At 41.5% G+C, this 16275-nt stretch overlaps 1 protein-coding gene across 8 annotated transcripts in view; it reads left to right on the top strand.

Annotated features, from left to right (window-relative positions):
• Positions 1-16275, top strand: part of KCNH7 (potassium voltage-gated channel subfamily H member 7) — a 271437-nt gene that overhangs the window by 216095 nt on the left and 39067 nt on the right. For 6 of the 8 annotated variants that reach the window (XM_033166087.1, XM_033166070.1, XM_033166053.1 and 3 more), the window contains 2 exons: positions 6373-6772; positions 14856-15055. In XM_033166087.1, coding sequence (XP_033021978.1) covers positions 6373-6772; positions 14856-15055 — 600 coding nt within the window. Of the gene's footprint in view, positions 1-6372; positions 6773-14855; positions 15057-16275 lie in introns of all 8 variants that reach the window. The other 2 variants (XM_033166061.1, XM_033166097.1) reach the window with 1 other exon arrangement.

Below are 16275 nucleotides of genomic sequence, written 5' to 3'. Positions count from 1 at the left end.
TTTTTTATGCAATGGCATCATTTTCAAAAGCGTCACTAGGCATGCTCCTCCAAGGCTTAGAAATTCTTGGCTTCCAGCTGGGAGATAATAATCAAAAGGTTCCATGCCATAATGCGTACCAGTTCTGCTTGTGCGTTACTTAGTTCAACTAGGAGATAGGTAAACTGCTCAAAATAATACATGTCATTGTGATGGCATTAATTTAGCCTCACTTAAAAGCACCATTTGGGCATCACAGCATGAAGATTTGTTAAAATAGAATGCTTATGGCAAAGTTGTTGCTGAACATCTCCAAGCAATATTGTTATTTCCTTACATATGTGACATATCTTAAAGATGAAAGTCATCTTTGGGCATTCACTTCACTCACACAATTGTCATCATGCAGAGAGGTGCCACTGTGGAAAAGGTACTCCCTATGGTCACTGTCAGGACATGGGTGGCGCTGTGCGTTAAACCATGGAGCCTAGGGCTTGCTGATCAGAAGGTTGGCGGTTCGAATCCCCGCGATGGGGTGAGCTCCCGTTGCTCGGTCCCAGCTCCTGCCCACCTAGCAGTTCGAAAGCACATCAAAAGTGCAAGTAGATAAATAGGTACCGCTCTAGCAGGAAGGTAAACAGTGTTTCCATGCGCTGCTTTGATTCGCCAGAAGCGGCTTAGTCATGCTGGCCACATGACCCAGAAGCTGTATGCCGGCTCCCTCAGCCAGTAACGCGAGATGAGCGCTGCAACTCCAGAGTGGGACACGACTGGGCCTAATGGTCAGGGGTCCCTTTACCTTTTATGGTCACTGTAAGATGGTCCCCTGCAGGCTGTGGCACAACCCACAGGGCCTTATTAGCAAATATTGGTGACCAGGCAAGTCAGTTTGGAAGGAGACACTTCCTCAAGTAACCCGGCCCCCAAGTTGTCTTGAGATTTATTAGATAATTGTAAAACTTCAGACTTAGTCTGGTTGCACATATGCAGGGTGTGTGTGCTCAAATGCCTCGTGGGCACCAAGGGAAGACATCAAGGGCACCATTGTGCTCACGGGCACCTTGTTGGTGTGACCCCTTTTGCAGGGTTAGCTCTGCAGGGGAAGATCAATAACAACATTGGGATAGCTGTCATTGAAGGAAGTCTGGCCACCATTATGGCTTTTGTCACTGAGAACCCCCTGATCAGCTTCAGGGGACCCCAAAGTGTTTCTCAGGAGATAGTATGAAAACCACTAAGAAAAGAGTCACTTTTTTCTGCATGTTTACAAAATGTAGAACAGTAAAGAAAGAGAATAAATGAGAATAAATTATGTGAAAGAAGCGAAACTGCCTGGGCGGAAGCAAAAGTCTGTCAGCCAGGTTAAAAATAAAGTTTTTTCAATATCAGAAAGAAAACAGTTTTTGTCCATGTTTGTTTTGTTAATTAGAATGCATTCATCCAAAAGCTGAATACCTATGGAATACCTCCCTAAGTGCAGCTCCACAATCAGACAGACTAATGCATCATAATACATTCGCTAGTCTGCTTCATCAGGCCCTAGCATATACCTGCCCTTCAGCTAAAGAGCCACTAATCATAAATCAATTTAGCATCAGGGTTCTGGAAATGGAAGGTTGAAATACTATTAGCATTACTGAAGGATTCAGTAATCAAAACTGAGAAACAGATATCCTTGGGGAGCTGCTGTAGCTCTGAGCAGGCTTCTCCTATGCCTTCCTTATTACCCAGATGGATGCCAGAGCAGGGCTTCTGTCAGTCAATCATTCCCAATACTCAGATGCACCAGAATTCCCTATCCTCAGAAGGAGACACACCAAGGAGAGTGACCTACGCAGAAGGACAAAATAAGAGCCTTGCTGGGTCAGCCCAGTCCAGCATCCTCTTCTCACAGTGGCCAGCTAGATGCCTCGAGAAGCTCACAAGCTGGACCTGAGTGCAATAGCCCTGTCCCTATTTGTGATCCCTGCTCAACCACCAAAGGGTGGCTCTGCTAATGGTCCCCCGTGGTTCAGATGCACAGCTTGTAACCACCCAAAGTAATATTCTGCTACATAACTAAATTGATGTTTACTTATGTAGCAGAATATTATTATTTCCAAAGTAAATAAATGTCTCTATTTTAAGGAAGAAAATTAGAAGTCAAAATTTGATTTAATTGGGACTGAGGACAAATTTATTAAGCATTGAATAATATTAAAAGGGAGCTTAACTTGGGCTGGTAGTACAACCATGAGTCTCTATCTCATTCTTATAGAGGCAATCCCAGCCTGGCTTAAGAGCATGGACAGGAACTGTGCATTTCCTATTATCCCAAACAATATTATTCCATATTAAATAGCCCAACCCCACTTTTCACCTCTTACTGACAAAGACCCAGATTGAGGGAGCCTAACTAGTCACAAGAGGACTAGAGCTCTTTTGTAACGCAGCCTACTGCAATATCTTGAGAGACTACAGAGTCGCACCCATAAACACATTAAAATGTTATGGGTGCATGCAACACTCCCCAAGAACTCCTGCATCTGAGGGGGACCTTGGGCCATTAAACACCTTTAAGGTCTTTGTCCACGTCTGCTCTATATGTGACCAAAAGTACGCTTAAAAAAACTAACACTGAAATTAATGTAAATATTAATACTTCACACACAGTATCTTAGTAGTGCTTAACCTAGAGGGAGGCTGTGCTGTATTTGGGCACAGTGAATCAACACAGTTAATTCAACAGTTCGATAGGAAACCTGGTGGTCTAGTGTTATTCCTACACTGTGTGTGGTGGAACTGCCCAGGCCAAAGATGTAGAACCTGCTGGACTAAATAGTAGTAGTAGTAGTAGTAGTAGTAGTAGTAGTAGTTTGTTTGTTTGTTTGTTACTTATACCATACCGATCTGGCTGGGCCTCCACAGCCACTCTGGGTGGCCCCCAACAGAATATTAAAAACACGACTACAACAAAGACTACCAAGAGAAGGGAGTTGGAACCCAACAGTATCTGGCAGGGCACAGCTTCCATATCACTGGCCCCAATCCCATGGTCCCCTGCTGCTGTTTTGAACTACAACTCCAATCACCTATGATCATTGGGTATGCTGGCTGGGCTGAGGGCCACCAAAGTCCAAAACACTTGGAGGGCATTACATTACAGAAGGCTGGCCTAGACCACCTAGTGAGTTTGTTGCAAATAAAAGATTTGACCTAGGGGTGTCCTAGTTCACAGCTGACACGCTTATTTATTAACCTACAACTGCTCCCCTCACAAGCAAACCCATGAGAGGGCCTATGAGGAACTGGTCCCAGCTTTTCGGAGATATCCACTGGGATATCTCTAGATTTCTGCTGCAGGGATAGATATGAACTCTTTCCATGTGCTGAGTTTGTCTTCTTTTGGCTGAAGGGTCAGCGTTTTCATTCCACCCTCCTTTGTAGGGTAATGCTATTTGTTCAATTTTTTATTTTATTTTTACTTCTCCTTGTCAAAATTATCTTGGTGTTTTACTCTGTGAATGGCAGATCTCCTATATTCATGCATGTTGCCTTGGTGGAGGGGTGGGGGGAGGCCTAGAATAAATATGGCAGTGTTCATAGCTAGACCGCACTTTTCAAATACACCCACAGCGGATGTCAATGGCTCTGCCAGCTTCTTAATGCGCTGGCACTGCCATTATGTAGTAATGACACAGTTAGCTGCTATTACTGAGCTATCACATTGTGCTGTTGCAGGAAGGAAGTTGAAAATTTAGCATAAATAGAATATGTTGTTTTCAACAAACATGGCCCGTGGAATACTTCTCTCACTCCCCCTTATTGCAAGGCTAATATTATTGAGTTCTAAATTCAGCAACACATAAAATATATAAAGCTTTGTTCAAACTTTTAACATGGCACTTAGTGGAAAGAAACTAGTAGGCTGATTTCTCCCACTAGAACCTTAAATGTTTTCGGTTGTTAAACATCATGTATTATGCATGTTTTCTGGAAATAAAAAGAGGTGGTGGTGATGGGTGAGAATATATGCAAACTTTGCATGATTATTGACTCTCTCCATTAATATTACACATCCCGCCTAAGTAGATTTGAAGGGCAGAAGGTGCTCCTGCGGTCACTATTTATAGTGTTGCATAATGTTCAGCATCATAGGGTTAATAATGGAGAAGGCTCTGTAACTGACGACAGTAGAATGTTTTAGAGACAAATTAGAAAGTGGTGCAGGTCTGTAATTTGAATCCTATAGGGTTGCCATATTTCAAAAAGTGAAAAATTATTAAGCTTTATTCGGGGGGGGGGCAAAATGGTTGAGCTTTAGTTTTAGGAAATTTGTCAGAAAATCAACGCTTCCGACATGGGTTGCCATATGCCCGAGTTTCCCAGGACATTTTTAGCTGTTTTCGGAAATTCCGCCTGGACGCTATTTTCATAGTCTGGGGAATTCTGGATGTATGGCAACCCTAAATCCTATGTAAATCATTGGTTATACTGACAGAAAAAAACAGAGGAGGGATGCTGGGCTTGCCTCTATTTATTTCCCAGGGGTCAGATTCAAGCGAGGCCCATTGGCCAGTTGGGCTTACTCCCTGGGGAATGTCTGGACCCAGGTCCACCTGCCATAGACCAATCTGCAGGCAGGCCTGCAGTCCTCCCCAGCCAGCTGCCAGATCTGTGGCCAGGCCACAGTGCTACCTGACCGTTTAAGGTAAGCAGATTTACTCCCTGGTCAGCTTGAACTGCACAAGAACTGCCCAGCTGGATCTGGTCTAACGCTGAGTTCCTAACACTGGTCAGATAGTGATGTGAGCATTCATATAACACCCCCCATTGAATCCAATGAAGCTTAAGAGTGCTTCAGCACTTTTGATGGGGAGGGCTGTTGTTCAGTGATAGGGCACAATCTTTGCCTGCAAAAAAAAAAAAAGCCCACATTCAACCCTTGGCACTTGCAGGTTGGACTGGGAAAGACTCACATCTGAAACCCCCGAGAGCTTGGTGCTTCTCGGTATAGAGACACCTGGATGAAGTAGAGTTGTGACTCGGGATAATGCAGCTTCCCATGTGCTTAGCATGGATACAACCAGGAGCTTATAATCTGCATTGAGGGATCTTTGGGGAAAGCAGCTGAAAAGTCTTGGGGGGTGGGGGACAGTAGCTCATACACCTCTGCCTTGCAGGTTTATAACACAGTGGTACCTTGGTTCTCAAACGGCTTAGTTGACAAACAAATCAGCACCTGAACACTAAAAATTGTTCCGATTTTCGAACGTTTTTCAGAAGCCAAACGTCCAATGCAGCTTCTGCTTGAGTGCAGGAAGTTCCTGCAGCCAATCGGAAGCCGCGCCTTGGTTTTCAAACGGTTTTGGGAGTCGAACAGACTTCCGGAATGGATTCAGTTTGAGAACCAAGGTTCCACTGTATGTTGACATTGAAGTTATTGAAAATGAGACTGGTTTGCTGTTGTTATGTGTAGACACAGATGTTAATAACTGAGAAGACTTTAAAAAAAAAAACCTCCACAGTGGTTTATCCTGCTTAGTTTTAAAATGCTAAATTAGGTTAGCTTATTTATACTGTTTTTGTATGGATCTATTTTCTGTATTTATAATCTACATTATGATTATTCAACATTGTTCTTAAAATATATACAGTTCTCTTTATTGTTGTTTGTTTGGCATGTTGTGCGCCACTTGGAGCACCATTGTGGGAAAGTAACATTCAAATAAACTGATGATGAATATGATGATGATTTCCATGTGCGCAAATGCGCCTTTGGGTTTGCGTTGCTCAGCGATCAGCATCCTCTCCTCCAATGTCACATGGCAAACCATAAAAATAATATATATAAGGGAGATTCAAAAGCTGTTTGCGTACAGTGGGGAAACAGCTGTGTGAAGATGTACTGAAAAAACATTAAATAATAAATGGCATTGTGATCGTGTACATGTCTGCTTAGAACTAAGAATTCCTTTATTCCTTTAATTTATATTTATTTATTCATTTATTTATAAATCTATATACAGTGGAGCCTTGGTTTTCGAGCATCTCAGAAGCTGAACAATTCAGAATGCAAACACCGAAAACCCGGAAGAGAATGCTTCCATTTTCAAACATGCCTCGGAAGTCAAATGGCTTCCGAGGCGCGTTTCTCCATTTTTCTCAATGGAATTTGCTGACCGCCCATTGCGCATTAGTTGTCGAACGTTTTGGAAACCAAACGGTCCTCTGGAACAGATTATGTTTGACAACCGAGGTGCCTCTGTATTAAAAGTATAAATATGCACTGCTGCAGTCACATTAGTCGTTTCCCACGGCTTGTTGTGGAATTTGAGAAACCTATCACTGTTCTTAAATTGCATTACTACTACTACTACTACTACTACTACTACTCTTCTTTTGCTCCTGCAGACAACAACCCTGATTGGCCTCCTGAAGACGGCTAGACTTCTGCGTTTGGTGAGGGTTGCGCGGAAACTGGACAGATACTCTGAATATGGTGCTGCTGTTCTGATGTTACTTATGTGCATATTTGCCCTCATTGCTCACTGGCTGGCTTGCATTTGGTATGCCATTGGGAACGTCGAAAGGGATTACCTGGCTCGTAAAATCGGCTGGTTGGATTCCCTGGGACAGCAACTGGGAAAGCATTATAATCGGAGCGATAGCAGCTCTGGACCATCTATCAAGGACAAATACGTCACAGCACTTTATTTCACCTTCAGCAGCCTGACCAGCGTCGGATTTGGAAATGTGTCTCCAAATACCAACTCAGAGAAAATCTTTTCCATCTGCGTCATGTTGATTGGCTGTAAGTAGGAACCCTTCTGCATTTTTCACTCTCCCCCACCTCCAACCCCCTTACTGGTAAATAGTGGGCACTACAGCATTTTCATATGTTAAATGTGTGTGAGAGAAAAGAATTTGGGTAAAGGAGAGAAGGAAAGCCCGCCGTACGCAAAGATCAAGGTATGGCCTCCTTATCTCGTAGATAAGATTCCTATAGGGAAAGCCTTCTAGTTTGCTTTTCATCTAGTCCCCTCCCCCACCCCACCCCCAAAAAACCTGGGCTTATCTGTGTTTAACCCTGCAGCTTGTCTTCAATGTCAGGGCACAGGAATAAAATGTGTCAAGTCATAATAGATAGAGAAATGCCCCCTGAATGCAGAATACATGTCCCTAAGCACTAAACAACCTGAAAATGGCTGAAAATTGGGGTGAATGAATGTGAATTCCAGTTAATTTTCAGTACTGATAACGTTCATTTTTAAAAATTAAGCACTGCCAAATACTCCTTTATAGCAGTGTTTTTCAACCACTGTTCCACGGCACACTAGTGTGCCGCGAGATGTTGCCTGGTGTGCCATGGGAAAAATTGAAAAATTACTTTATATATAGTCAATATAGGCACAGAGTTAATTTTTTTAACATTTTCTAATGGTGGTGTGCCTCGTGATTTTTTTCATGAAACAAGTGTGCCTTTGCCCAAAAAAGGTTGAAAAACACTGCTTTATCGTGTCTCTATGGGCTGGGTCACATTTAGAATCTATCTTGTAAAGGAGTAGGACAGTTTGCAGGCTTTACAACCCTAAGCATGCTTGACGTAAGGCTCCCTGGACTCAGCAGAGTTCTCTCCTTAATAAAGGGTTAGAAAACTGTGGCCCTCTAGATGCTGCTGGAGTACAACTCCCATCATCCCTGACCATTGGTTATGCTGCTTGGGGTTATGAGCAGGGCTTTTTTTTTCATCTGAAACTCACAGGAACCCAGTTCTGGTATCTCTCAGGTGGGCGCCCATTCTAAGAAAACAGGAGGTGTTCATTGTGAGTTCTGGCACCTCTTTTTATTGAAAAATAGCAGTGGTTATGGGAATTAAAGTCTAATAACATCTACAGGGGCCACAGATCCCTCACCCCTGCCCAAGTATGTGTGTTATCCCACTTCATATTTCTCTGAAGTATCCCTTGTAAAAGCAACTATTTGGAATATCCCATGTCTTCTGTCAATCCTTTCAGCAACCAAGCTTAAAAATAATTTACCTCAATTAGCTTTGCTCTTTTAGGTGCTGCTTTTAGATGCAATTTTATCTGAAAGCCTCCCTGCCCCCCCCAAAAAAAACACCACTTTAATTAAGGCCAATATCTACTTCTCTGCATTTTCTTCCCTGCTCATTGAGGAGTGCCCTGTACATGTTTGTGCCTGTGGTATATTGGAATGAGGCCTATTCTATTGACAATTTACACTAACCATTTCTTATAAGACGTTTGATGGAGCTTTTTTCATGCATTCATCATGTTCATGGGGCTCCCTAATAGTGGTGCCTGTCGGTGCTCAATTGAACATTATTAGCTTGGTGGCAGAGCATGCCACCAGTAAAACTTAACATGTTCTCATTGTGCACAAAAGAATATCCAAAACGAACTTCAGTCTTCAAAAAAAGTCATGTCATTTCCTTATCATTGGAGGCTGTTGGAGGTGGCGGCAGGGGCAGCGGCGGGGGATGACACAAAAGATCATTAAGTGTCTAAAAACCATGCCATCCTATGGAAACACATTAAGGAGCAGGCTAGGTGGGTTTTTGTAGAGAGTAAGTTCCATAACATTGAGGCTGGGCAACCCCCAAGAAGTTCTTATCCTTTGTAACCTCCAAAGGTCACAGGACTGTAAGTTGAGACTCCTCTGACGATCTTAAAACATTTCAAGGTGTATACGAGAAGGTTGTCCTTATCTGCAGGATAGGACTCAAACCAATGGCTTCAAGTAACCAATAGCTTCAAGGAGATTTTGACTAAACATATGGAAAAACTTTCTGACAGTAATAGCTGTTCGACAGTGGAACAGTCTCCCTCTGGAGGTTGTGGACTCTCCTTGCTTGGAGGGCAGAGTTTGGATGGCCATCTATCATGGATGCTTTAGCTGAGATTCCTGCATTGCAGAGGGTTGGACTAGATGACCCTTGGGTCCCTTCCAACTCTATGATTCTACCTTAAGATACCCAGCTCCCTCTGCACAAAATCATTATTTTCATTGAAAAGCCTTGGCAATATCTCAGTCCAGCAGAGCAACTAAGATTTTAAGATGATATCAAAATCGTTTAACAAACTGCTGATGGTGTCCATGTCACTATGGCATGTGGGGTGGAACCATATACATATATATATATATATATATATATATATATATATATATATATGCAGTATATCCCATTTTTAAAAATGCTGTTTTGACAGGGAAGTGTTTTTGCTTGCTTTCCATTCCTTTCAAGAATACTTGAAGGATGTGTTGAAAGTTTGGAAGCCTGCAGTCCAAGTGTTAAAGAGGACACACCATTACGGTGCTATGTCTGGTGTACTCTATCTATTTCCTCTCTGTATTCCCTCTGCTCTAGTCATCATACTTTTGCTACAGGGAATATGCTAGAAAGATATGAGCTGAGTAAAGTAGGTCAGGCTTGGTTCTCTTGACACTGCTGAGGGAAGGCAGCATGTGGCAAACGGCTGATATCACTTTATTTCTCTTCAGCTCCAACCATGGCACATATTCAAGGAAATGTGAAAATGTGTGAATTGCTTATTGAGAACCTTAACTACTTTTCTTTTCTTTCCATCCTTCCTTGACTTGGAGAAGCTTCTAGTGGCTTCTGTGGCAGCTTAATCCATGAAGGGCTATTGGATGGGGTCCACTCTGAAAGTAGAGTATGTGACTTGACAGGGCAATTAATTGTCAATTAAAATCCTCATAAGAACGAAAAATGGCAAATGAAATCTATCACTTCAACCGCCTCAGGGCCTAGGCTGGATCTAGACACATCGAAGAGAAGCGTTTCAGTTAAACGCGTTGTAAATTTAAACAAAGAAAACAGGCAGAGAAAAACAGGGCTCCACAGCGCCGTCTGGTGGCACAATGATATATCACATATACAACGCATAGACATCACTTTTTTCTTTACTGATCTAGCTGAGTCCTAAGTCTCTTAGAGCTCCTCAACTTTTGTAAAACTGCTCCAGATTGCGATAACTGGAACACATAAAACATAGGCTGGATTCCTTTGAGATCACAGGGATCTCTTCTAAGTGGGCATTTGCTTCATGCCAAATGGAATCATGTTTTCTTCCCACATGAAACCCACTTCAGGCTTCCTCTTGAAGGCTGTCAAGGTGAGAGAAATGTGAGGGAAATAACAAGAGGCTGCACAAACAGGTGTGCAGAAATAATGAAAAACACATTGATACACCTATATATCTAAGTCCTATTGTGCTATAAGCAGCAATATTTATTTTTTTAAAAGCTCTATTAGTTCCATTTTATATGATCATACTACCAGGGGTGGAACTCTAACCCAAGAAGGAGTGAGGTACCCAACTCCTTACATCAAACTGTGCCTCCTCAGAGACCATAATTCCAGATTAAACACGCAGTCTGATGAAAACTAAACAAACATAATCACAAAAAACTTGAAGTGTTCTGGAGTCTGCTGCAGATAAGTGTGTGTGATATTAGATTTAGATATATAGCTGAGTCATACCCAGACCAACTGAAATAAGTAGATCTAACTAACTCAAGTCTGTTGATTGTAATGGGTCTAATCAGTACGACTAAAGTGTGATATCACCAATAACATTTCGATTCAATCAGATTTTTAAAATAAACTCTGTTAGTTTTGTAAATATTTCTGTTGTGTCTCTTAAACGATAACAAGTTAAAGGCTAAATACTGTTAGTTTTGTAAATATTTCTATTGTGTCTCTTAAATGATAGCAAGTTAAAGGCTAAATACTTAGCGTTGCCATAAAGGCTAAATACTTAGGGAAATCGGAAAAAAAAACAGCACTGCCTACATGGGCTGCCATACATCCGGATTTTCCCAGACATTTTGCTGATTTCCGCCTGGACACTGCTGCCAACTGCAGTACAGTGGTACCTCGGGTTAAGAACTTAATTCGTTCTGGAGGTCCGTTCTTAACCTGAAACTCTTCTTAACCTGAAGCACCACTTTAGCTAATGGGGCCTCCCGCTGCCGCTGCACCATTTCTGTTCTCATCCTGAAATAAAGTTCTTAACCTGAAGCGTTATTTCTGGGTTAGCGGAGTCTGTAACCTGAAGCGTATGTAACCTGAGGTACCACTGTATTCCAAATATGTCTGGGAAATTCCAGACATATGGCAACTCTTATATACTGAGACCCCCACAATAATGTCTAGGTAGGCTGGGCCCACCCTTTAAAATAACTGATAGGCCAGAACTGCCCTTCCCTTCCCTTCAATTCCAGCTCTCCACCCAATGTATAATTAAGAATAAAACAGATTTCTGTATGCTAATTCCATTTACCCATCATGTTTTAAAGGAAATCCTCTTTATTTGTGTAAAGGCTTTGTGCACATGGAATTCCTCTCATTAATTTTGCTTAATTCCTTACTGCAAACTAGATGGTCACATGAATTATCTCTGATTATTTCAAGGAACGCCTTCTTCCGTGTGAACATTCAGCTACTGTTTAGGCCTTGCAACTGAATCTAACGCACGTTGAGACTAAATTACAGGCTTCAAAGAAGCAGGCCGTTCACTGTTGCAGCCCCACTACTCCCTTCCTCAGGAAATTTTGATGGCTCTTTTTTGTGAAGTCAAGTCAAAAAGCTTTATCTTTCCCTTCTGCCCTCAGCAGTGAAGATTGTTTATATTAGTAGCAGTTAACGCAGTAAACCAAAGTGCCATGTGTAATGCATGCGGGAATGGAGAAAGGAGTTGGTTTGTTTTTTTTTACAGAGAGGAGAGAATAAATAATTTTCTCATTGATTTTCTCAGCTTTCATTCTTGGAGATGATGCTAGGTCTGTCAAATCCACTGTATGAATAAATGACAGATTTGATCGACTGAGCAGACGTCTCTCAAGAACTGGTGTGGATAAATGGAAATGATTAGAAGTGGAAACGGATGAGATGAAACTGCACTTTAGAGAGGCCTAATTAATGAACGTCAGTGCTGAGAAATGAATTGTGTCACAGAGGAAGGGCATGTAAGACAAGGAAGGAAGTGGAGCTGGGGGGAACCGGAGTTCCAAGCTGAGCTGTTTCTGAAGGCAGCATCTGAGGGTGTCCTCTTGCACCTTTCCCAGCCCTGCGCTCATTGCTACCCATTAACAGTACAATTCTACATGTGCCTACTTGGGAGTAAAGTCCTGGTGAGTTCAGTGGAACTTATTCCCAGGTAAATGTGTAAGATTGGGCCCTAAGGTTGTTCAGTCCCCTAAATTCAACATAGCTCAGTCGGTAGAGAATGAGACTCTTAATCTCAGGATTATGGGTTGGACAAAATATTCCTGTTTTGCAAGGGGCTGGACTAGATGACCCTGAGGGTCCCTTCCAGCTCTTCAATTCTATGATTCTAAGTTGGGGTTGCCATATTTCAAACAGTAAGAATCTGGACAGAAAATTTGTTGAGCAATGGGGGGAGGGGAGTTGTGAGCTTTAAAAAGTTTTGCCCAAAGTTATTGAGCTTTTTTGGCAAATTCGGGGGGGGGGGGTTTGAAGTTTTTGAGCTATTTTAAAGGGAAATTGCCCAAAACGACACTGTTGACATGGGTTGACATGCATCCGGATTTCCCCAGACATTTTTCCAATTTCCGCCCGGAAATCCAGTGTTCTGGATATGTCCAGGAAATTCCAGACAGATGGCAACCCTCTCAGGTCCTGAGATGGAGAGAGTGAACCATAAAGGTTGAGGATGTTGGTGGCTCCGTTGTCATTTTAGGAACCACTGGTCTTTTTTTCCTTTTTTTGTAAGAGCTTGTTTTAAAAAATTAAAAAGCATTCATTTTAGGAATCGGTAATCAAGGTAGAACATTAAAATTCTCATTGAAGTTCTATGGCTTCAGTACATTAAAGGAAGCTCCTTCACAGTAGCCAATCCTCCCCACCCCCACCTTGAAAATAAAAGAACTCTCTGTTCTCTTTGTGTCTAGAAATAAAAGAAATATTAGAATCAAAATGACAATTATAAAATAGTAATACGGCATCTGTTTCTCGTTGGGTTTTTTTTTTTTAATTAAAAGAAGGTACATTGCATTAGCATAAACAATTTTAACCAGAAATTAAATCTGCTAAAGTGTATTTGGGACGGATGGTATAAAGGACGCCATAAAATCCCTGTTAGGTCTAAATCAGCCTGACATATAAAGCAATCAAACTGAAATAACTGGATTCCAGCCAGCAAGTGGCACTGAAACGAGTCGAATGCTAAGGTTTGCAGCATCAGAAAGTTAAGGTCACTTCATACACCTGACGTAATGTGACAAAATTTTGTGCTGCTGGTTTTTAAATTGCCATCATTTTTACACAAGTTAAAAACTTCTCCTGGCTCAGGGAGAAATAGTGAGGGAAGAGTCACCTGTTTAATTTCTGCCAGTCAAGCTGCTGTTAAGGGCAAAGGAAGCAAAGTTAGTAAGTAAAAGGTGCCACCCTCCTGTAAGCAACATGACGCTTGGCAGCCAATTTAAAACCAATAATGCTTGGCAGTTTGTGAATTACAGTTTCCAATAAATAAATAAATAAATAAATAAATCTGCATTGTCCAATTCAGGATGAAATTGTTATTTAATGGTTTTTTTTAACGCTTCTTCAAACCATGTGCCACATTCAGTAGACCGATCTCATATCCAAAGTGATTGTAAATATGCCTATACTATAGAATCGTAGAGTTGTAGAGCTGGAGGAGACCAACCCCTTTCAGTGTAAGAATCTCAACTACTTCATTCTTCTTCTTTTCTTCTTTGGCGATCACTCATAGCCAAGTAAGATTGTCTTCCATAAACACAGTTTTAACAATGAGTCCGTAAGTGACTGTGGAGGCCAATTCTGGATCCACACGTCCTTCATACATGACAGATGACCATCCAAACTCTGCTTAAAAACCTCCAAGGAAGGAGAGTCCACCACCTCTCATGGGAGTCTGTTCCACTTCGAACAAAATTACAAAATACAACATTTGGAGATAACAGCACTGAATTCCTTGTCTACGTAACGGAGACGTTGATAAAGCCGTTTTATTCTATTGACTTGTTTCCCCTAAAACTCCATTGCTTTCCCTGCTCTTTAATTGTCCATAACCACTTGAACAAGTAGCACAACTGATTCTAAGTTAAGCAGTTTAAGTGTGCCTCCAGATGAGAGTTTATTGTGAAATCAGACCATTTGATGCACACAAGTGTTTTATACCATCATCCATATGACATGGCTGCTATCAAAATACCAGCTGGTATTTTAAAAAAATAATTTTTTTTTTTACATTTAATCTGGATTTCCTTTTTCCAGAGAAAATCCAATGAGTAAAAACAACCCATTATACATCTGCAGTCATGGCTACCGTTGAAGTTCATTAGCATATATTTTATTTTATTTTATTTATTATTCGTTTATTAGATCAAAAGATTTCACAGCGGTTCACAAGATATGGGCACTTAGTCATGAATGGGGTGACATTTTGGAATATAGCCTTCAACACAGTGGGAGGAAACCTGCGGCCTTCTAGAGTTTGATGGAATGCAACTCCCATTATCCCTCACCATTGGCCATACAGGCTGAGGCTGATGGGAGTTGGGATTCAAACAATGCCTAGAGGCAGGCCCATGCAGAGGCAGAGGGGGCAGCCAGGTATACTTGCCCCAAGCCTCGGAGGGCTAAGCCAGCCAGAGAACCGCCTGCTTTTTTGTTCGAGTTTATAACTTTATTCTAACAAGACTCCTGCCCCCCGGCCTCAGACAACAAAGCTCAATACGTTATAAAATATCATTTGGGCTTACTGTTAATTTTTTGAAATTATAACAACCAGTATGGTGATATTATCTAACTGTTTGTTTGTTTGTTTGTTTGTTTGTTTGTTTGTTTGTTTGATCCTACCCAGCATTAATGTATGCAAGCATTTTTGGAAATGTATCCGCAATAATCCAAAGACTGTATTCAGGGACTGCACGGTATCACATGCAGATGTTGCGTGTAAAAGAGTTTATACGCTTTCATCAAATTCCCAACCCACTGAGGCAGCGGCTTGAAGAATATTTTCAGCATGCATGGACATACACAAACGGCATTGACATGAACATGGTATGTAAATCTGCTTTTGATTGCTAGAAAATGTACATTAATAATGGTACAGGGAGAGGGGTGTGTCTCTTGACTTTTGATGGCCTTGGGGGCCTGTATTGAATACTTACTTACTTACTTACTTACTTACTTATGTTTGTTTGTTTGGCCCAAGAATACTTTCTGGTTTCACATTCATGCCATTATACATTTCTGTATAATGCAGTATCATGTTAAAAAGCCATTAATTATTCAATTCAATGTGGTATAGGTTCATAAAGCAACCATTTCCACCCTTTTTGGGCAAGTGTAATGGTTTGACAGCATCTGGATTTGGCTGTGGAAGGTAGTCTGTAGCATTTCTAACGTAGTTTTGCAGAAAACTTGCTTTAGATCCCTCATGCTTTGGATTATATGAGCAATAACACACACACACACGCACACACACACACACACACACTGACCTCTGAAATGAAGCAGTTCCACATAAAATACAAAGTGCAACTTCGTTGCTGAAAGAGAGGTGACATAGCGTTATATAACTACATAAGAGCCAAATATATATTTCAGTGGATGTTGATGAGGAAAGTTTCTGTGTCAAGTTGCTCTAACTGATGGGATGCTTAGATTTCAAATTACTCTTGGTTTGCAATTTCATGTTTATATCCCTGTTGTTGTTGTTGCTGCTGTTGTTGTTGTTTTACTGAAAAGCAGATTGAAAGACAGCAACTGAAAACTTAAGCGCTATGCAATGAAATCATTTTCCTTGCTGCTGTTCATTTGATCAAAATCACACACATACTTACACCAGTTGCTTTGCAATCCATGAAGGGAAAGGCAATATTTTTCCAGAGAAGGAGAAAAAGCAGCTGGGGTGTGTGTGTGTGTGTGCATGTGCAATTTTGAGAGGACAAACTGGAGGAAGAAAAGGGTACAAATTGGATAGGCTTGCGTTAAAATGTGAACTAAATGAGTTTCTCCCCCATCTGTTCAAATGAAAACATTTCAGACATGCTGGTTAGGCTTCTGAGATCTTGCTTCAGCTTTTTCCAGGGTATGGTTTGAACAGACACTGAGGTAGGACATGTTGGCAATGACAGCGCTACGAAATTATCATCATTTGTGCACAGCCTACATGTCTTCCCACAGTTTCATCCAGGAAAGTGCAGCCTCTTTGAAGCGAGATGTCTGAAAACCTAAACCAGCTGAAGTCAATGAGAGATGTGCTTCAGGAAGATGTG

The sequence above is a fragment of the Lacerta agilis genome, chromosome 1 (assembly GCF_009819535.1).
Source record: "Lacerta agilis isolate rLacAgi1 chromosome 1, rLacAgi1.pri, whole genome shotgun sequence".
Classification (NCBI taxonomy): domain Eukaryota; kingdom Metazoa; phylum Chordata; class Lepidosauria; order Squamata; family Lacertidae; genus Lacerta; species Lacerta agilis.
The sequence above is the reverse complement of the archived record's forward strand: the minus strand, read 5'-3'. Positions and strand labels throughout refer to the sequence as shown.